At 56.1% G+C, this 20,439-nt stretch overlaps 1 protein-coding gene and 2 long non-coding RNA genes across 4 annotated transcripts in view; 2 read left to right on the forward strand and 1 right to left on the reverse strand.

The window, feature by feature from the left end:
• On the forward strand, window positions 1-18,376 carry PLXDC1 (plexin domain containing 1). Its single transcript, XM_056362448.1, has 14 exons — window positions 1-185; window positions 1,798-1,946; window positions 4,915-5,058; window positions 5,447-5,516; window positions 5,909-6,031; window positions 6,377-6,495; window positions 6,702-6,801; window positions 8,562-8,657; window positions 10,648-10,729; window positions 12,996-13,053; window positions 13,944-14,079; window positions 15,694-15,729; window positions 16,892-17,052; window positions 18,244-18,376. The coding sequence occupies exons 1-14, from the start codon at window positions 113-115 to the stop codon at window positions 18,361-18,363; spliced, it is 1,467 nt and encodes a 488-aa protein (XP_056218423.1). The 5' UTR covers window positions 1-112; the 3' UTR covers window positions 18,364-18,376.
• Window positions 17,031-20,439, reverse strand: part of LOC130160160 (uncharacterized) — a 14,729-nt gene continuing 11,320 nt past the window's right edge. Inside the window, exon 5 of one of the 2 annotated variants that reach the window (XR_008825950.1) lies at window positions 17,031-17,118. This is a non-coding gene — a long non-coding RNA (uncharacterized LOC130160160). Of the gene's footprint in view, window positions 17,119-18,091; window positions 19,156-20,439 lie in introns of those variants that run through there. The other variant, XR_008825948.1, reaches the window with a different exon arrangement.
• LOC130160161 (uncharacterized) overlaps window positions 19,151-20,439 on the forward strand; it is a 2,998-nt gene continuing 1,709 nt past the window's right edge. The window contains exon 1 of the long non-coding RNA XR_008825951.1: window positions 19,151-19,835. This is a non-coding gene — a long non-coding RNA (uncharacterized LOC130160161). The remainder of the gene's footprint in view (window positions 19,836-20,439) is intronic.

A 20,439-nucleotide genomic window follows, 5' to 3' on the forward strand; every position in this document is an offset into this window, starting at 1 on the left:
CCGCTCCCGCTCCGGCTCCGAGCGCGGCTCCGCGGGGCGCCGGCCCATGGCGGGGCGCTGAGCCCCCCCCCCCCAGCAGAGCCGGGGCCAGCGGTGCCCACCGCCCCCCACCATGCGCTGGGGGGGCCTCATCCTGCTCTGCCTGCTCCGCGGGGTGCTGGGCGCGCCGGGCCCGCGGGGCGCAGGTAGGGGGGCTGGGGAGCGCGGCGGGGGGGCGTCGGGCGACCTCCGGAGTAGGGTGTGGGGGGGGGGTATCCCGGGAGTGAGGGTCCAGGGGGTCCCGGGGTGCGCAGCGCCATGCGCGGCCCCGGGGGCTGGAGCACCCGGCCAGGGGGTCGCTGTGCCCGGGGGGTCGCGCCTCACCCGAGCCGTCTGCCTGCCCCCCCCCCGCGCTGTGCCCCCCCGGGTGGGTTGTGTTTTGGGGGTGTCTTCTTGCCCCCCCCCCCCCCCCCCCCCCCCCCCCAGGCGCGCAGGTGGGTGTCACACCGCACCCCGCAGCCACCCGTGGGGTGGGACCTGCTACGGGGGTCCCCCTCTGCGCCCCACGTCCCCCCCTGCCTCAGCATCCCCATGCAGAGGGCACTGGCACTGTGGGGTGCCAGGACGCCCCCCCAAGCCGTGTGGGGCAGAGTGGGGCTAGTGGGGTGCCCCCCCGCCCCCGGATCCCCCCCTTCCCCGTGACACGGCTGATGCTGGCCTGGCTGGGGGTGCAGCCGCGCGGTGAGATTTTGGGGAGGGACACCGGAGCCTTCGTGGGGGGGCTCGTTGGAGCCTGCGGAACAGGCTCTGCTCCCTGGGGGTCCTCAGTGGGGAGGGGCTGGGCCCCCCCAGTGCCCCCCCAGCCCCCCTTTCCCCATCCATCCTCAGGGGGGTACATCCCCCAGCTCAGCCCTGCTCCCCCTGCCTCAGTTTCCCCTCCTGGAGGCACTGGGGACACGCTGCCCCACGGGACAGCTCAGGAGGGGCCCGGGAGCTCGTTAGGCAGTAATTAGCTCCCTCTCCCCGGGGGGTGAAGGTGGGAGCCCCCCCCTGCAGGGGTTAGGGGAGCAGCATGTGGCCCCACCGGGTGTTTTTGCTGTCCCACTCGCAGGGGACAGACGTCCTGGCTCTGTCCCTGCCCGTGGGCGAGCGTGTGCCGGCCGCACCGCCTCCGCCCGTGCTGAGCTGCCGGGAAATGTGATGAGTCTCTGCAGATTTGGTCCCAAATGGCTTTTTCATGTGTCCCCCCCCCCGCCACTGCTGTGCCGTGTTTCTGGCCTCCACTCCCTGGGGCTGGAGCTGGGCAGGGAGGGATGTGGGATGAGGGACACGTTTCTTCTGGAGGTGGATGTTTGGAGGCCGCCGTGGTACCCAGGCCCCGTACCCAGGCCCCGTACCGGCCTGGTGGAGGAGACCGATGGCTGGGGACATCGAGGACACAGCCACGCTGGTGCCCTGTTGCCGAAGCCACATCTTCCCTATCTCCAGGACCTCATGCTTCTCCCCACGCGCTGGCGTGTGAGCTGAGCTGGGGGGGTTGGAGGTGTTTTTTGCCTCCCTTCACCCCTCCATCACCGCTGTCCTCCCCAGGCCGTGGGTGTCTGTCACCTGTCCCTGCACCCTGCAGCCACCCTGACCCGAGAAGCCCTTCCCTGCATCTCCATCATTGCTGTGATGCTGCTTATCAGGGCTGAGACCCCCCAAACTCATGTCACCTAAGCAGAAAGCTGCTTTGCTGGGGGAGGGGGTTGATCCCAGCCCACAGGTGGGTGCCAAGCCGGTGTGGGACCCCACTGACCCATTCCTGTGCCCCCCCAGGACGCCCTCCCGGGAGCCCAGCGGTGGGCGAAGGGCAGCGGAGAGCTCGGGAGACCTCAGCGGGGACAGAGGGGACCCACATCAGCCAGGACCTGGTGGGGGGCAGCTTGGCCATCGACACGCTGCCGGCCAATGAGACACGGATCGTGGTGAGTCGGGGTCCCCGCTGCTGCCCCTCGCCTGCCCCGAGGCAGGATGCGGCCAGCGCCTGACCGCCCAGAGCTATTTCAGGCAGGGAGCTGGTGGGGACGCTGGCTCCAGTTTAATATATGGTGGGTAATTACAGCCCAGCGAGAGGTGGCTGTGCCCCGGGGACCGCTCCGAGCCCTGCGGCCGTCCTTGCCCGCCAGCCCTGCCAGGTCCCAGGGCCATCCCTGCCCTGAAACGCTGGGAACACTTCGCTGGCCACGATGCCACGTGTGATGCTGCCGAGGGTGCTGGGGCGAGGGGGCTGTGAGGGAAGAGGGGGGGGTCCATGGCAGCTAATGAACTCATGTAGCAGCACTGTCACCTCCTGGGACATCTCACTTGGTTCTCACATCCCGGCTGTGCCTAATTACCCGCCCTCAATTAGCTCCTGGTTATTTGTGGCGGGGCCTCTCTTGGCAGCTGAGGGTCTCGGGGATGCGGGGAGACACGTGGCTCTGGCTGAGGCTGGGTTCTGGTGGAGGATGCGCTGGCCGCGGTGACCGTCCCGGTGTTTTTGCCCCCCCGGCAGCTGGCGGTGGATTTGGTGGCATTAGTGCCCTGTGGCACAGCGTGCAGGGGAGGAACAGCTGTGGCTGTTTCTGCTCCGCTCGAGCTCCTTGGCCAGCAGGGATAGAGAGGGGCCAGAGGCCAGAGAAGTCCCTGATGTGGAAGTGTTTAAAAAAAACCAGCCCCAAACCAGCCCAAAACCACCACGGCGTGTGGAGATGCCGGGGAGCCGCAGGGAGGGTGTGATGGTGCTTGTGGTTCCCAGGAGGAAAAGGCAGCAATTTCCTGGGGCTCGATGCTGTCGGGGGGGATCGGAGCGTCTGCCCCGAGAGCGGGGCCACGTTCAAGGTCAGGGATGCTGCTCCTCCACACGTCACTGCATCGCGCCGCATCCAGCCTGCAGAAGGTGCGACCCTACCTTGGGCTGAGGCAGCTGTGGCCTGGAGGGGCTTCCCCTCTCTCCCCTCCCCAAATATTTCAGGTTTGGGATGCAGCAGGGCAGCTCAGGACCTGGAGGATGAAGAGGGCTGTGATGTTGGGCATCACCTCCGTCCCTCCCCGAGCTCTGCCCCACGGCGGCTGCACTCCCCACTTATTTGTGTGTCCAAAAACCTCCCCGCTCTTAATTCCTGCTGTAACCAAAGCAAGGTGATGGATTAGGACATCCTAATGAGTCAGCGATGAGGTCAGGAGCTCGGCAGCCAGCTCCTCCGCGCTCCCAGCCCGCCTCTATTTCCCCCCTGGTTTATTTGGATGGCGTCGGGAAGGCACAGCAGGGACAAGGGCATGAGAGTTCTTGTCATTTGTCACCCAGTGCTGGCCTGTCCCTGCATCCCAGGGGGTTTCCATAGCGTTTGCATGGGGAGGTGGGTGCTGGGATGCAGCCGGTACTGGCGCAGCCTTCCCTGTGCCTCAGTTTCCCCATCCATAGGGGAGGGAAGGCTCTGGGCTGCACCAGTCCCTCTGGGCAAGAAGGGGCTATAATTGCCATAGGGGAGAGTTGGGAAAGTTTTCCCTGGAGTCAGGGCTTCCACGGGAGGCGGAGGAGTGCGACAGCCCTCCCTGAACTTTACTGAAGCAGAAAAAAAATGCCAGGTTGCAGAATTTTTCTAACAGCATTTTATTCCTCCCACCTCCCGCAGACCTGCAGCAGCTCCCGGGGGAACAGGACGGGGCTGTTGGACACGGGGGGTGTCGCTTTCTGGTTTTTTACCCCCTCCAAGCCACGAAGTCCTGGGCCAGGGGTTCCTTCCCTGCCTCTGGCACTGGGGTTCGTGCGCAGGGAGAGGGTCCCGGGGTCGCCCAAGGTGGGGGGAGCTGGAGGGAGGATGCTGGGGGTGAGGGGGGCGGGGGGTCAGAGGGGGCTGAGCGGCAGAAGAGCAGCAGATGGGGACAAGCGGCGAGCGTGGCAGTGCGCCAGGTGCTGGCACGGAGCAACGGAACAGCGCTTTCCCAAGGAAAATTAAGATGCTTCTCGTCCCCCCCCCGGCCCCCAGCATGAACCGGCCTCCCCTGACAGGCAACAGCTCCCAGCTGTGTCCCCAGCTGTGTCCCCAGCCCCCCACGTGCCGAATCCTGTCGGAGAGGGACGGTGTGGCCAGGACAGGAGCTGCGCAGGGCTGGCTGCACCCGGGATGTCACCTGCTCCCGGTGTCCCCAAGGAGCTGCCGCAGAGCCAGGCGGACAGGTCCCCGCTGGGGCCGTGTGTCCTTTGGGAGGTCCCTGACCGCTCTGAGGTGGCTCTTGGCAGAGCTGCCCTGTGGTCTGTGCCCTGGGCTGTGGGGGAAGGGGGGCGCGGGGGTGCTGCTGGTGGCATGGGGAGGTGGCGGGGGGGGTGCCTGGGGTCCCTCTCCTTGCCCTGGGTGAGGAGGGGGGGGTGGTCGCTCATGCAGAGCCGTGGCCCATCGCACGCTCCGGGGGTGCCACCCAGCAGAGCACCCCCAGCCCTGCTCCCCCACCGTGTCCCCCCTCCTCAGCCCCTCGCTCCCGCTCGGCTGGCGGCGGTGGCTTGGCCGCTTTCCCCAGGCTGCCTGGTCCAAGGGTCGTGGTTTCCTCGGAGCTCCTGTCTCCGGTGGTTTGCTTCGCTTCTAGCGATCTGTTTAGCCTGTAACTTCGAACCCCTGGCTCTGGAGCGGGATGTTTTCCTCCTGGGAATGTTGCATCCGCTTTGCTCAAGTCTCGTGTGGGTCACATCTCTCTCTCGCCTGCCATCTCTGCGCTCCATCGGTCTCCTGGGTCTTCTCTGCACCTTCTCCTACTGCTCAGCATCCTTTGCTGGCTTCACACGGGGGTTTCTGTGCCGGGTTTGTTGCTGCTTCGTGCTGAGGTTGGGTCCCTGCTGCTCGGAGCCGTGCCTGGGGGTTCACACCTCCTCAGAGCAAGCTGGGTGACGCTGTCCCCCCCGTCTCCCCCCGGCTGCAGGAGGACAACCACAGCTACTACGTGTCACGGATCTACGGGCCAGGGGACACCCGTCTGAGGGGGCTGTGGGTTGACATGGCAGCGGCTAACAGGAGCCAAGTGAAGATCCACGGGATCCTCTCCAACACGCACCGGCAGGCCTCGGTGAGCCCACGGGGCTGGTGGGGGCAGCCTGGGGTGTCCCCGTGTCCCCTCTTCCCACAGGGATTTTCCAGTGGTGGCACCTTGCCCCCGGGCAGCAGCACCCCCCCGGGGTCCTCGTGACAGCCCGGTGGAGACCGAGGCTTGGGAAGCATTTAATCTCCCACAGCCCCAGTTTGGAGCTGAAGGGGATGAGCCATGAGGACTGGGCACCCACAGGACCCCCGCTCCCACCCCTCTCCCATTCCTCCAGACCCCAGTCCCGGGAGCTTGCCCCAGCCCAGGGCAGAGCTGGTGCTGGTGGGCACGGACCCGTGTGTCCCCCCCCCCAATTCCCACAGGTGTTTTTCCAAGGGCTGAGGACAATTCTCACCCCATCTCCCTCCCGCAGAGGATCGTCCTCTCCTTTGACTTCCCCTTCTACGGCCACCTCCTGCGACAGGTCACGATAGCAACAGGGGGTGAGTCGGGGTGGGATGGGGGGTCTGCACTGGGTAGGTGGTCTCGTGGGGATGGGGCTGGACACGGTGCTGGCTCTAACCTCACCCCACATCCCTGAGCCCTGGGGAGCTGAGACAGAGAAGGGGCTGCAGCCCTTCCAGCTTTCTCCCTGCACCCCAAATCCAACCCCTGTCCTGCGGGTCCGCGGGGAGCTGGGTGCTGCTGGTGCCTCGGTGTCCGCAGCAGTTGAGGGGATGCAGGGGGGGCTTGGGGGAGACCTGGGAGGGGGATGCTGGGGGTCAAAAAGGATGGGTGAGCCGGGGCAAGGGTGGTGGGAGGTCGGGAAGAGGGAGAGAGCATCCCGGGGTGGTGGAGGGGAGCGTGCGCTGCTTCACCCTCCTCTGCTCCTCAGGTTTCATCTTCATGGGGGACGTCATCCACCGCATGCTCACGGCCACGCAGTACGTCGCCCCTCTCATGGCCAACTTCAACCCCAGCTACTCCCGCAACTCCACCGTCCAGTACCTGGACAACGGTGAGCCCCGTTCTGGCTGCCCCCCTACCCCTGCTAGCCACATCCCTGCAGTGGTAGCCCAGTTGCCCGCTGCTTCCCTGTGAAACTGGGCAAAGGGGGGGGGCTGGAGCCAGGTGAGGGTGTGGGGGAGGGGAGCCTAGGGCAGCCGGGGGTGTTCAGCACCCGGGAGGGGCTTGCAGAGGGGGGGCAGCAGGGATGTTTGGCAGCGGTTTGCTCATGGATCTGCTCAGAACTGGAGGTTGGGGACGAGGTGGTTTGGAGCTTCAACCTGTCAGGCTGTGGAGATGTGGCACAAGGAGAGACTCAGGGGGGGACGACACTGACCCCCTCTGGTCTCTCCCCCAGGGACGGTTTTTGTGGTGCAGTGGGACAAGGTCTATCTTCAGGGGAAGGAGGACATGGGCAGCTTCACCTTCCAGGCGGCCCTGCACAGCACCGGGAGAATCGTCTTTGGGTACAAGGAGGTGAGAGATGTTTCTGCTGGGGCAGGCGCGGCAGGAGGGTCCCCGTGGGGGATCCCTGTGGGTCTGGGGGGAGACGACGGGCTGTAACTGTTCACACGCTGAGTCTGGGCATTCCCAGTGCCACCAAAGCACTGGAGACTCCTACAGCAGCGCCAGGAGCCCGGGGCAGGGCTGAGGTCCATCACGTCCTCTCTCCCCGGCTGCAGATCCCCATGCCGGTCCTACAGATCAGCGCCACCCAGCACCCTGTGAAAGCCGGCCTCTCCGATGCCTTCATGATCCTCAACTCGTCTCCCGAGGTGCCTGGTGAGTCCTTGAGGAACAGGGGGAGGCAGCTGATCCCACCGGGATGCCGAGGCTCCCCTGGCATCGCAGCTGGGAGAGGGGGCAGCTGGGGAAGGAGAGATGAGATGTCCTCGGGTTTGGGCGCTTCAAGGCATGAGGGTGCGCTGCTTGGATTCACGATGGGGAGCAAGGGAGCGTGAGGAGGCGTACGGGGCTCGGCTGCAGCGATGCTCTTGTGTCCCACATCCCTCTGGGGGTGCCTCCCCCTCGGGGAGCATCTCTCCATGGCCAAGCTCTGGGTGGCCCCGGCTCACGACGAACGCTGTGTGCTTTGGCAAGGCGCTGCAGGCAAAAGGCCTCGGTGCTTCTCGCCCAGCGTGTTCCAAATCGCTGCGAGCAGCCAAGCTATCGCTTCCCTGACTTCCAGCTGATGAGGAGGAGGGGAAGAACAATTGCAAATGAGCCTGGAGATGGACAAGAGGCTTGGCAGGGGGTGGGGGCTGTGTGCCCCGTTTCTATAGGCATGGGGGTTTAGGGGAGCCTGCAAGCTGCGCTGCTGCTGCTCTGGTTTGCCCTTCAATGCGTGTCATGGCACGGGTGCTGCAGGGCTGCTGCAGGCAGGGCTGGGACCTGCACCTGCGTCCATGGGACATGGGGACAGCTACATGCGTGTCTGCATGCTTATTCCACGTGTGCCACGCGCTGCAGGCATGGGGCGAGCTCGCCAAAAAGGCTCTTCCAGGCTCTGCCATCCCCTCTTGTCATGAGGAGCCCAACCTCGCTGCTGCCTCCCCGCGCTGCGCCCGACGCGGTTGCTTTTCCTTGTTATTTATGGAGCCTGCCATCTGGCCCTCATTTATTACCCGTTTACAACAGTTTGTGTAAAAATCTCGGCCAGGCTGGATGGTGCCTCCCCTCCCCGCCAGCCTGCCCTCATCGGGCTGGTACCCTCCGTCCCCGGTGGGCTTACGGACCCCTGCCTCTACCTCCTGCCTGCCCCGGGGGGGTGAGGGGAGAAGAAATGCAAGAACCGGGCATGAAAAAAACTAATGAGGTGAAGAAACAAGGCTTGAATGGAAGGAGAGGAGGGGGTAGAGGGGGGAGCACTCTGTCCCGCTCATCCACTGGTCTCCCAGAGCTGTGCTGGAAGGACAGGTTTGATTAGGTGTGCAGGTAGGTGTGATGCCAGGGAAGCATCTTGGCTGGTGTCACCACATGAATTAGTGGCAGGTTGTGGGAGAAAATCTGGGAGAAGCCTGAATCCAGGATAAGACCCCTCTGGCCCCCAGGATGAAGGGGAAAGAGAAGGAAGGGGGAGCTGGGGGAAGGCGCCAGGGGAGCTCCAGGCAAGCGCTGCGCACGGGGGAGGCTCGCAGCCTCGTGAGTCACTGACGAGCAATGTGTTGTGCAGCTTGGTGTTTGTTTGGAGCGATGCAGGACTGGACCACATCCATCTCGGGAGTCTCTGCTTGGGGAGAGGGGGGCAGAGAGCTCCAAGCTCCTCCTAGCAAAACCGGGAAGAGGAGAGCAGTGCCCTGACATCCCTCCTCCCCACCAGCACCCCCCTGCCTTGCTTCTCCTGCAGCCTGACAGCCTCCGCACCCTGTCCTTTCCCACAGGAACGACCCCAAGACCTGGGGCCACCTTTGCCTTTCAGCTGGGAGGTGGCAGCAACCTCAGCTTTCCCCGCACGTGCTGGGATTCCGGCTGGGATTGCAGGGTGGGGAAGGGTGTGCAGGGTGGGTTTGCGCCCAGCCTAAAGCCAAGGCTCCGCGTTTCAGAGTCCCGCCGTCGGACCATCTATGAGTACCACCGTGTGGAACTGGACACCAGCAAGATCACCAACATGTCAGCCGTGGAGTTCACCCCACTGCCCAGTAAGTTGGACAGGCTGGCTTGGTGCCCCAGAACGCGTTCCCCTCCTGTGGTTGCAACCAGCGGCTCCAATTTACAGCCAAAGAGGGAAGCCAAGGCTGGAGGAGGCAGGTTCAGTGGGTGCTGCCACCCATCACCCAACATTTGGGATCCTCCTGTGCACCGGAGCCAGGGAGGGAGGGTGTGCTACCAGCTGGGGTACAGCTTGCCCCTGCACGGGGGTCCCCCAGGCATTCTGTGGCTGTTGCTGAATGTCCTGTACATCCAGCCCTCTCTGGATTCATCAGCTCAGAGTCAAGCTCAGGCAACAGCAAATGCCACACGTGTGCCAGCCTGGCGGCTCCGTAGCTGAGGCAGGAGCCCGGCATGCGGCACAGCTCAGCTGGCATGGAGGATGCTGATAAAGGAGGGATGGAGGATGCTGATAAAGGAGGGATCCGCAGGGGCTTCACCTGAACCGATTTGCTTAGCGCTCCCCAGCCAAGCAATGGGAGCAGCGGTGCCAGGCACGATGTCCCTAGGATCTGCTGTGGTCCCACACTGCGCTCCCTGCTGCTCTCCCAGCACCCTTCCTCGTGTGCAGCCGTGTCGATGGCTCTTGTTGCTCACCAGTAGATCCCCTCTCGCCCCAGTACTTTATTTCCTGTACTGAAATTTCCAGCATTTCCCACCTGTCCAGCCACCGAAACTCCTCTTTGCTCCGTAAGCTGCAGCTAATTTTGCTGGACACTGGTTCACTTCAGGTCTGTCTACAAGACATTTTCTACGCCTCCACACTCTGCTGAAATTTCTTAAAGATCCTGCTAAATAGATACATTTTTAGTGTTCGGATCCAAGGACACATGCGCACAAGGGAAAGTCATCATGCAGTCCGTAAATACAGAGCAGAGAGTAAATCTGTCATGAAGATACCAAGGTTATGCATTTAAATGGTCTCCCCGGGGTATTTTATGACAATTTTAACAGCAGGCAGGGTTACTGCAAAGCAGATCATAAATAAGCATTCTGCAATAATTCTATTTTTTCTCTTTAAGACTTGCTATTTTGTTTTTCCCCAGCAGCTAGGGTAGCCGAGAGCAGTATCTTCAGAGGACCCACAGAGCGGGAGAGAACTAGACTCCGCTTTTTCTTCTGGGGGTTTAATTTTTAGCCTTATTCAGGTCAGAAGTGGATGAACTGGGTTAGCCTCGGCCTTTTCTACAGAGGTCCGTATCCTCCACGTGGCAGTCCGCTGGGGAAAGCGGAGGTGGTCAGGACTGGAGGCCACCAGAGCAGTGTGGGCAGCCCAGGTCAGGGGCAGCAGCGGCGGTGGGTTTGCGAGGGGCAGCCTGGCGAGCCCAGGGATGGAGTGTCTGGGTCAGGGTGGAGGTGCACCAGGCACCCCAGGTGGGATGGGGATGCTTCTGCCTTTTGGGCAGGATGTGACCCTCTGGTGCTCTGCCTTCATCACTTGGTATTTCCCAGGACTGGATCGGCTCTCGGCTCTCATCGCAGGCTGTCAGGGACTCCCAAGGGGCTTGTTAAAACTGCCGGTTCACTTGACTTCTTTTGCAGACAAGCCCTCTTGGCCATCTTTTCTAGACAGGGTGACGAACAAGTGGTGGTACTTTACGAGCAGCTAGTCCTCTCCAGCGTGGAGATGTTCTTGCAGAACTACTTAGTGTGGACATAGCAACAGAGGGTTAAACCTCTCAGTTTTGCTTGCTTCCTTCTGAGAAACACCCTCTGTAGAAGAAGAAATGGCATAAGCCTCAGGTGTGTTTTAATTCCCAGCTGAGCAGAACGGGAAGATGTTTGCAGGTGGACGGGGAGTCCGCTCCTGCTCAAACGGTGCTGACTTGTCCTGCAGGTCTGTGGCAGAGGGAGGCTGGGTTAGAGACTCATCCCTTGACGCTCTGGCTCTCCCCGTGCCACCAGCTCTCAGCAGATGCTCCCTCGTGCCCCTGCAGATGCTGGTGTATCACTGCCGCGTCTCTTCTCTCTCTTTTACAGCTTGTCTCCAGCATCAGAGCTGTGAAATGTGTGTGACCTCGGAGCTGACCTTCAACTGCAGCTGGTGTCATGTCCTGCAAAGGTAGCTGCCATGAGTTTCCTTCCCACCTCTTCTCTTGCTAATGTTTCTATTGCTGGGAGAGCAAGTGCAACTCCAGGTCTGATGCCTGTATTAGTGTTGTTGGGTTTTTTATTATTATTTTCCTTTTTTGGCTGGCTTTGGGGTTCTGTTGCATTTTGGTTCAGTGAGGGTGCTGCGCTCAGCCTTGCAGCCGTGGTTAAGCGGTGATCTGAGCTCCGGTTACACGCCGCTGAAAGGAGACGTTTTGGGTTTTTGGTCCTGATGTTTTGATGCAGCAGCTGGAACAAGTTGAGACCAGAAGCGCGACTCAGTAAGCTTAAACATGGGGGAAACGTGTCCTGACTTAGGCTGTGATTTCAGACAGAAGGGCAGGGCAGGGAGGCTGGGGAAGGCTTCAGTCTGAAGGATGGCAGGTAGGTCACAGAGCCAGGGATGCTCCTCAGGACCCCCAACTGCAGGGGGGGCTCGTCAGAGGGGAGACACAGCAAGGGTGGGGGGCACTTGCTGCTTTTTTGGAGGTAAACGGAGGATGCGAGGGGACGAGGCTGGCCCCGCTGCAGTGCCGGCCATGCAGCAGCCCTGCTCCGTGCTCTCCTTCAGCTCCAGCAGCGCGATAAGGAGCATGAGAGAGTTTAATGAGATTTTGCTGAAATATTTATTTAGAGCTAGTGGCAGGGGAGAGGGCCCAATAACACAGATCCTCGCAGGTGGCATGGGGACAGCCGTGCTTTGGAAATGCCCAGCTCTCCCAGGAAGGCACGCAGGCTGGCTCCCGTCCCAGTGCCTGCCGCAAGGGCAGCCTTGGCTCACCCCGGCGTCGCTTGCAGGGCACCTTCACCCCTTTCTATAGCCCTTCTCTCAAGACTTGCACCCTTCCCTTACACGCAGCAATTTCGGCAAGGTATGAGCAGGACAGCTGGGACAGGGAAAGATCCCAAGACATCAGCAAAGCGACCCTATAAATCAGCGTTGATTCACTGCCTTTCAGTGGGCTGGAATACAACCCCAGCCAGGGGAACATCATTTTTCAATGACAGTTGCTCAGTGGTGGCTTCAGATCAGAGAATATTATGTTCTCGCAGCTGAGAGAGATGCGTGAAACCAGATGTGGCTTTGGTAGCAAAACCAAGCCTGGGATACAGTGGCTTAGCCTGGATCTTGTTTATGCTGAAACCCCGAGGTTCGAGGACTTCATCATTCTGCTTATTCCAAATTCACAGCGTTTGCAAACCCAGTCTTCCAAAATCCCAGCCGCTGTTGCAGGATGTTTGTTCTTATCGCTTATAGTCAGGTGACTTCTTGACGCGTTGGCTAAAAGCCACGCTTCCTGCAGCCGTAACGGCGTGTCGGCACCTCAGCCCTGCAGCGCCGGAGTTACAAATGGAGAGTACGAATGGCAAGCGTGGTGGAAAACGCAAGCTAGAGCAAGGCTGCCGCTATCTCGTTGGCTTTCAACCAGGTTGGTTTTGCAAAGCCAACATGATCTTGCCCAAGGAACTTGGTGGGGTGGCTTCCAGGCTGAGCTGGACTCGGGATGCACCCCAGAGTCCTCTTAGCTCTCAGCTGGGCAGTGGAGTTTGTTTTTTTGCTTTTGCTGAGCCTGTAGTTGTTACAGGAACAGTACTTTCAGCAGAGATCTTGGTGACTCAGCAGGTCCTGCAGGTTTTTGTGGCTTTTCCTCTTTTTTTTGGTAGTTGGGTAAATTAGGGCTGATATGAGCTGAACCCCTGGTTCACATTTTGGTATCCCCAGAGACTTTCCAAGGGTCAGAGTGCTATTTCATTCCCTCTGCTTCTGCAGAGATTTCTCTAGCTGGTGTTTTCCTGATGTCGTTTGTAATTTCTTTAATGTGTTTTTCCTGTGCAGATGTTGCTGGAAAAAAAAAAAGCCTCGCGAAGATCACGGCCTTGCCCTGGCACAGAGTCCAGGGGATGGAAATTCAAACTCAGTCTATATATTTTTCCTATTTCTCTGCTTCTCCGTTTCCCTTGGAGAAGTGGTGTTGACCCTTTTCCTCCTCGGTGAAGAGGAACATTTGGGTCCTTCCAGCACAGCTGTACTGGAAACCCCATGTCTTTGGAGGCCAACTTGTATATAATCTTTCCAGTCCTCAGATACTTGTTTATCCAAGTGTTTGTACGCAGCGCCCATCGGGGCAGCATTTGGGACTTGCAGGCAGCTTAGAAATCACGGGCAAATAAGCATTATTATTGCTGTGTCTGTCAGGAATTCCTCTGCCACGGGCTAACGCTTCTTTTCTCCACAGATGTTCCAGCGGCTTTGACCGGTACCGTGAGGAGTGGCTGTCCTACGGCTGTGGCCAGGTGAGGCTGAGAGAAGAATCACTTCCCTTAGGTCCTCCGCTAGGAGGGATTCTCATCTGCAGAAGACAACAGTGGCCCTATCCCAGCTCAGAAAATTCATGCTCAGCTCCGCTTGACCCACGCTGCTCTGGAACAGGCTGGGTATCCCTTTACATAATCCCTTTCCCATTACAGTGGATGGTTAAAGGATAGTCCATCTAACCCAGCGTGTGCCTTACTGGAGTCTTGTTTTGGTGTTGGTCGATGCTGGATATTCAGTAAAGGTGCAGAGACCTCCCTAAGTTAGCAAATGGTGCAGTTTGAGTACACTGGGATATTTTTTTTCTTCACCTTCTGAAGCATGACTCTTACTCACTCTTAAGCATGAAGAAATTAGCCCTTGTGATATTTTTTTGTCCTTGTTAGCACAATTATCTCCACATTGGATGAACTAGTTTCTTTGTCTCAGAAAGATCAGCTCTAATGAAACATCTGTTTCTGCTTTGGGTGGTTTTTTGGTTGGTTATTGGGCTTTTTTCCTTTCCCCACTGAAAACTCAGCTTTGTTCCCTGTTAATCAAGAGGGCTGAGTGAGGAAAAAGGAGGTCACAGGACTGATGTAAGGTTAGCCAGCGATGCAAGGAGGTCAGGCTGCAGGACCTTGCCAGATCATTGTCATTTGTCCTACTTCAGTGGTTCCCAAACTTTTTCTCCTCTTCTCCAACCTCCAGGTCACCCCCCACATACTTCCCTCTGGTACTTCTGGACCATGTCCCCTTGCTTTCACTCCGGGTTTGAACCCCAAGGGCTCGGTTGCCCTAAGCCTGGGAAGCGCAGCCCTCACCGCTGGCTCCCTGGCACTCTCGCTTTACGAGAGCTGGGAAAAGTAGCTGTTCTCTCTTTTCTTTCCAGTCAGATGAGAAGACCTGTGAGGATTTAGCAGAAGGCAACTACTATTCAGCACCTCCTGAGAGCTCCTTCTCACCGCTGGATGAGGATGTCACCACCTCCACGTCCTCGCTCTTCATTGACAGCCTCACTACGGAAGGTAGGGGCAGGTGGGGTGAGCAGGGACGCCCCATCCTTGACGCTTATCCCCGGCGAGGTCTTTCACTCCGATGCCTCATAAAGCCAACTCACATCCAAATAAATACAATCACGACCCCATCTTTGAAGCGCAAGGGCAGGGGTGAGGACAGGAGGCAGTGGACAGGAGAAGGAAGGGCAGCTGAAGAGGTGGGACTGAGTGATGTGGCCAGGGGGGAGATGAAACCCTCCAGTGGGAAGAGTTTTACAGTTGCAGCACAGCCTTCGGACACGTTCGTGAAGGTCAACAAGCAACTAGTCCCTGGTGGACAGACTCCCCAGCATCGTAACAGAGGTTAATACTGTACATCGAGGCTCGTGCTTTTAATGTGCCTGGTCTTAGCTGGTGGCTCAGGGCTGCCAGCACTCTCAGACTGGCAGTAATACAGCACAGGCTGGTGATTGCCCTCTGCTTGGGAACGGCGTTCGTTTCGGCATAGGAAAGCTCCACATAAGAACCCGAGTTTCCCTCGAGACACCCATGTTCTAAAGCTTGATAATCCTATTAACACAGGGCTGGCTCCTCAGATCCTAGCGGCAGGTATCACTTCAATTTTGCTGCTTAATAGTCCCTAACGCAAACTGCTAATTAGAATAAATAGAAAGGAGCATTAGTAATTGTCCTTCAGCAATGGGAAGGAGTTGGGGGGAGGAACGGAGTGCCTGCCTGACAGAGTTGACTTTGAAAGGAGCAATTAAAGGAAGGGGGAGCGTAACACCACCACTGAGATTATTTTCCAACTCATTGCCAATTCTTGGAAAAAGAACAAGAGGCTTTCTGTGACATAGTCAAGCATGAAGTTAATTTGTAATCTTGGAAGGAAACAAACAGCCAGCTGCATCAGGCAGCGAACTTTATCTGGAGAAGCACAGCGAAGGAAGGAGTGAAGCAAAGGAGTGGACCCACCCCTCCGCAGCCTCCCCAGCCAGCCAGCCCTGCTCGCTGGATCTTGTGGAGATGTTTGTGGATGTGTCTGGCTCGCTGGTCATGCGTCAGTGCTGCAGCGAGCAAACGCGTGAGCCAAGCAGTAAGAATCCTGGATCAGGCTTTCAGCTGGACTCGCGAGGTTGGTGATGTGGAGGCCATCAAGGCATAAAGCCTTGTACGATACGTCCTGGCTCTTCCGGAATGAGGTGAAGAACGGAACTGGATTTGGGGCTCCTGTGGAAGACAGCTACAGCGTAACACCCATCGATTTGGGATGTATTGGCGGGGTATTGCTGCAAATGCCATAGTCTGAACACAGACACCCACCAGGGCTGGGGCCTCATCCAGCATTCCCTGATTGTTCAGCCTTGCACACTGAGCATCCTTAATGACCAGTTTCCCCAGGTGTTTGTGCTCCAGGAAGACAACCAACCATAAGCCACATGTTTTCACTATTGTTTTCTGTGTGCCTTCCTCTTCTGCCAAACTCAAGAAGTTTAAAATTGTCACTGGCCACGTAAGTGCTGTGCAAAGACGTGCATTCTGTCAGTGGCCCCATTACAGAGGAACAAAAGTGGGTGGGAAGCATGCAGAATATCATAGAAAGCTCCTAACTTTACTTTTTTTGCCTTTCTTTTCTTTTTTTAGATGATACGAAGCTCAATCAGTATGCAGGAAGCGAAGGTAAGGCCTTAATCTTCACTCTTGCCTGCTTACAGTTGTTCCAAGCGAAAACATGTTACACTGAAAGCAAATGCACCAGGGAGTTGCGATCAGTCAGCAGGGTGGACAGGTGAAACAGAGATTGGAAGGATGTAATCAAGATAAGGCTCCTATTATCCTTACTCTGATTAATACCATTTCAGATAGTGAAAAGTGAGAGTCAGGACCAATCTGCTTTACCCTGACGCTGTTTGTCTACTTTTCCCACGTAGTCCTGCTGTGCAAACTAAGATGATAAGTTTCCTCTTTCTGTGTATTTCCCTTTCTTTGCAGTTTTTTGCATAGACACAAAGTCCTTTTTTTCTTTTGAATTTCCCCAGCTGTGACAAAGAGCAGTGTAAAATCCAAACATAAAAAGCATCCTTAGCCCAGCTCTGCCTTTTTTATCTCTGTTCCCTTGAATCTTTTCTCAGTCCAAGTCTGTGCGTCACCCCCGAGGGCAGGGAACCAAACTGTTGCCAGTAATGCTCTTACTAATTTCAGAGTATGGGAAGGAGCCGAGCCCTCTTCACCTGATGTCAGGTTTGCAAGAACTTTGGTCAAACCATGAGCCTATCCCTTGTACCTGAAATCAGCTCAGGGAGTTAAACTGGCTGAACTGGGTGCAGGATCAGTTCCTTTGCAGACATGGGGCCTTTGAAATGCATGATCTTCCCAGTTTCAGCCAAATTGCTCCCCAAATGGCTGGTAACGTCACTGTTAATATATGCCACATCCACCCTCTGTAGCTCTGTGCGATTGTATATTCATAGCCGAGGAGCGAGGGCAAGCTGGAGGGCTGTGGGTAAGACACACTGAGGACCCCACTCAGCATATGGCTAATGGCTTTCTATCAGAGTGAGCAGCCAATATATAAAGAATATGGATTGGAGAGGGGGTTACTGCATGGTGGTGGTTTAATCTTCTTTCAAACCAGCTAACTGCTATCAGCTGAAAGGAATGCTGGAGCTCAGGCAGCTCTCCAGTGCATCTTCCCTTCTTGTGGAGCCAAACAAGGGCAGGCCGAGTTGCTTAGTCGGCCATGCGGCGCTCTGGAGGGTCTCGCCTCGCTTTGCTTTTCTGTCCTTTCTTTTCCCGAGGTCTCAACACAGTTCGAGACTCAATGGAATCCTTTTTTTTGCAGGTGTGGGAAGCAGCCTTCCTTCCAAGAAAGCAGGCGCCCCGATTCACACAGGTACTATCGTGGGGATCGTTCTGGCCGTGTTGCTCATTGCAGCTATAATCCTTGCTGGAATTTACATCAACAGCCACCCCACCTCCAACGCTGCCCTGTTCTTCATTGAGGTGAGTGGAGAGCCTTATCCCGGGCTGGTTTTTTCTTCCTGTGCTATCCACGCAAATCCTAACCTGCTAGAGGAGAGTGGGGAGCAAAGAGAAGAGGAGAGGGGAAACTTTGGTAGGGTTCATATCTGAGTTTCTTTTCATGGTCCTACAGTCACAGCTAATCCCCCAACCTCCAGTTGATGATGTTTTAAACTTAGGCTCTCTCCCTCCCACACTGTTTTATTTTGCTCCCTTTCACATGCTCCCTTTCACACATCGCCTTTTTTTTTCCCCGTGCAATGTTAGACTCTTCCACCTGCTTGCATGAGCAGTCGCCACGCAGCCTGGTTGGAGGGCTCAGTTGGAGCTATGGCATAATTGAGATCGCTGCCTTTTGAATTGCCCAGCTGGATTTTGTTGACTAAATTTGTCAGACTTTACTGATAGATGTGATGCCATCAGCTACTCTGGAAGTGGTGGCGTGAATGCTCTAAATGGAAGATTTTAATTCTCGGAAAGATAGGGGGTCCAGCAATCTCCATCTGCTGTTAAAAGCTAGAAGACCGCTTGGTGTAGGATCCCGAGGCAGTCAGAAGTGGGCTGAATCCTGGCACAGGAGCTGCTGCGGAGGGAGTGAGCAACACTAAGCCCTCAGCCTTTCCTTATCGCTCCCTGGCTTTTTCCTAGAGCACTTGTCTTTCCTCCATCTGCCCTGTTTGCAGAGACAGGCTTCAGAGGATTGATCTGCGTGGCCTCTACCAGTTCAGTACCTGAGGACTTGGCAATGTTTGATGCATTTATCTACACACGGCTGAGAAGGGGCAATCGGGTGTGCCTGTTTTGCAGATCGAGGGGAGACACGAAGCTGACGTGTGTGTGGTCGCACAGGAAGCCTGTGGCCATCCTCGGCTGCTACCCTGGGCACAGGCTGTCCTTGTTCTGAGGTTGATGTGACATTGCACCTAAAGTTTCCACTTCCTCCCCGCTCTCCGTTTTAACCTTACTAGTGGGTCAGTTCAGCGAGATTGAAGCATTGTAATGAACTCTTTTAAGCATAAAGTGATTTTAAAAATTTTTTTTTTTATTAAGAAAAGTCAAACTTTCACAAAGACAGCATTGTTTTTATTTCAGGACTGAGTTTTCTATTTCCCTACAGGCTTGGTGTGAAAGGCTCTGTCATAGCTTCTGATGGGTCTTTGTTTCCATCCACAGAGAAGGCCACATCACTGGCCTGCCATGAAATTCCGAAATCACACCAACCATGCAACATACTCGGAGGTAGAGCCAGCCAGCCAGGAGAAGGAGGGCTTTGTCGAAGCAGAACAGTGCTGAGCGCTTCTACCCCTGCATCTCAAACCTCCCATGTCTCAAGTGTTGGAGTTGTCTGTTATTCTATTGCAAAGTCTTTCCCCTCTTGGAAAAGAAACAGCAAGTAGAGGAAAAAGACCCAATGGAGTATTTGAAAAGAATGAGTCAGGGCGAAGTGAGGCTGGACTTGCCTGGATTCCTCCTGGGACAGCAGAGCCTGCAGCGGTGGCAGTCAGTTCTGACATTGAACTCTGCCTGCAGCCTGGCACCGAAGCCCTGGATGTGGCGGTAGAAAAAAGTGCAGTCCATTTTTTAGCTTGGTGTGGGGTGTTTTTGTTTTGTGGTTGGGTTTTTCCTCCCACTATGTGCGGCTGACCTCCTCCCTCCTCCACCAGGAGCCTTAACAGGGGCAGCAAAGCAGGGGCAAATCTTGGTATGGGCAAAATACGTGGATGCCTCGAGCAGCAGGCTCTTGGGGACAGCAAAACCGATGCTTTTTGCTGCACACTGGCTCTGCCTGCATTCAGGAAAGTTGGGCGGGTTGCCTCTGCCGCTCTCCACGGAGAGGCTGGGTAGCTGGGGGTAGATGCTGCTGGTGGCCCAGGAGAGGCCAGGTTGGCTCTCCATCCCCTCTTGCCCAGCTCTGTCCTTTTCTCCGCTCTCCTCTTTGCCTTCTTTTGGGGCAGGTGACATTTAATTCTGTCTTTGTGGCTGAGAAGCCTTGTGCCCTTGTCTTTTTATCCTGTAGCTGGTCTTCTACCACCATGGCTTCAACTCCCTGCCCTCCTCTCCTTTCAAAGCAGCAGTTTCTTCCCCCTGCTCCGAAGAAAGGGAAACCTGATCCATTTTAAGGGTAAAACCCTGCAGAGGATTCACCTTCAGGCTGTTTGTGAGCCAATGGCTTTGATGCACTTTTTGGCATCTAATTAGTTTGCTAAATTACTAATGATGACCCTTTCTGTAAAGGAGACAGTGTGTGGAAAAAAATTCCTAGATTCCTTCAAAATATGTCCTAGCGGCATGGCTGCTAATCGAGCAGGAACAGAGTAGGTTTTGGTGGACAATGATGGGGACAGAGCGCTAGCCAAAGTAGTGTCCTCCCATGGGCTAAATCCTGAAGTAAATCCAAGCTCATTCATGGGCCTGTCACATAAATAAGGAGTGAACCCCTTCACACCATTGAAAATCTGAAAATCACCTCGTTAACATCATAGTTTTTAGAGCCTGCTAAAGTCAGTGGAATTTTTTGTATTATTTTATTTTGTTATGTCTGTGACAGGCCCCTGGTCTGGATTTGTACCTACGATTCCAGAATCTGACCCTAATTAAGGGTTTCGACGCTAGACCTCTCAGGATTTTCTGCTCCTCCTGTGCAATCAGAATTCAAGATAATCTGCAGAAATATCTACCCTACTTCCACAGACACCAGCCACAGGATTTGGCCCTAAACTGAGGAAAGCCTGTATAAAAAAAGAGAGTACAAAGTCCAGTGTAAGGTAAAATTTTCTTTCCCTCACCAAAAAAGGTGTTGGTTGTAGGGGACTTTTTATCTTTTTTTTTTTTTTTTTTTTTTTTAATTTTCTCTTGATCCTCAGTTATTTATTCTGATAATCATGTTTGGTGCATATTTTATCCACTGGCTGGTTCAGCTGTCACTGCTGGTGATTACTGCCAAAGGCAGGGTCTGTCTAATTAATGTTTTCCTTCTCATCTGCTGAATTTATATAGCCATTAAAGATAAATATGGATGCTTTGTGGCATTTAGACCCCAGATTATACTTTCTCATACATAGCCACTAGGGAGACTTTTGCTGCATTTTATGGCATAAAGGCACCAAAATGCTCAAACAGGGTAAGTCAAATAGATCGTGCCAAGTTGTTATGGCCCAGACAGTCCCTCTTTAGACTTATTTAGAGGAAAACTTTATTTCCAAATAAAGCTTTCAACTGGAAAGGGTTTTTTAACCCCTGCTTCCCTGAAGCAGAAAGAATTCAAAAGGATGCTGTCATCTAGTTTTTGCCCAGAATCGATCTCCTTTGACATAGTTATGAGTCCGTAAGGAATTTTCTCTGGAATGAAGTCTCTTCAAATAATGCCCT

Source organism: Falco biarmicus, chromosome 17 (assembly GCF_023638135.1).
Source record: "Falco biarmicus isolate bFalBia1 chromosome 17, bFalBia1.pri, whole genome shotgun sequence".
Classification (NCBI taxonomy): Eukaryota; Metazoa; Chordata; class Aves; order Falconiformes; family Falconidae; genus Falco; species Falco biarmicus.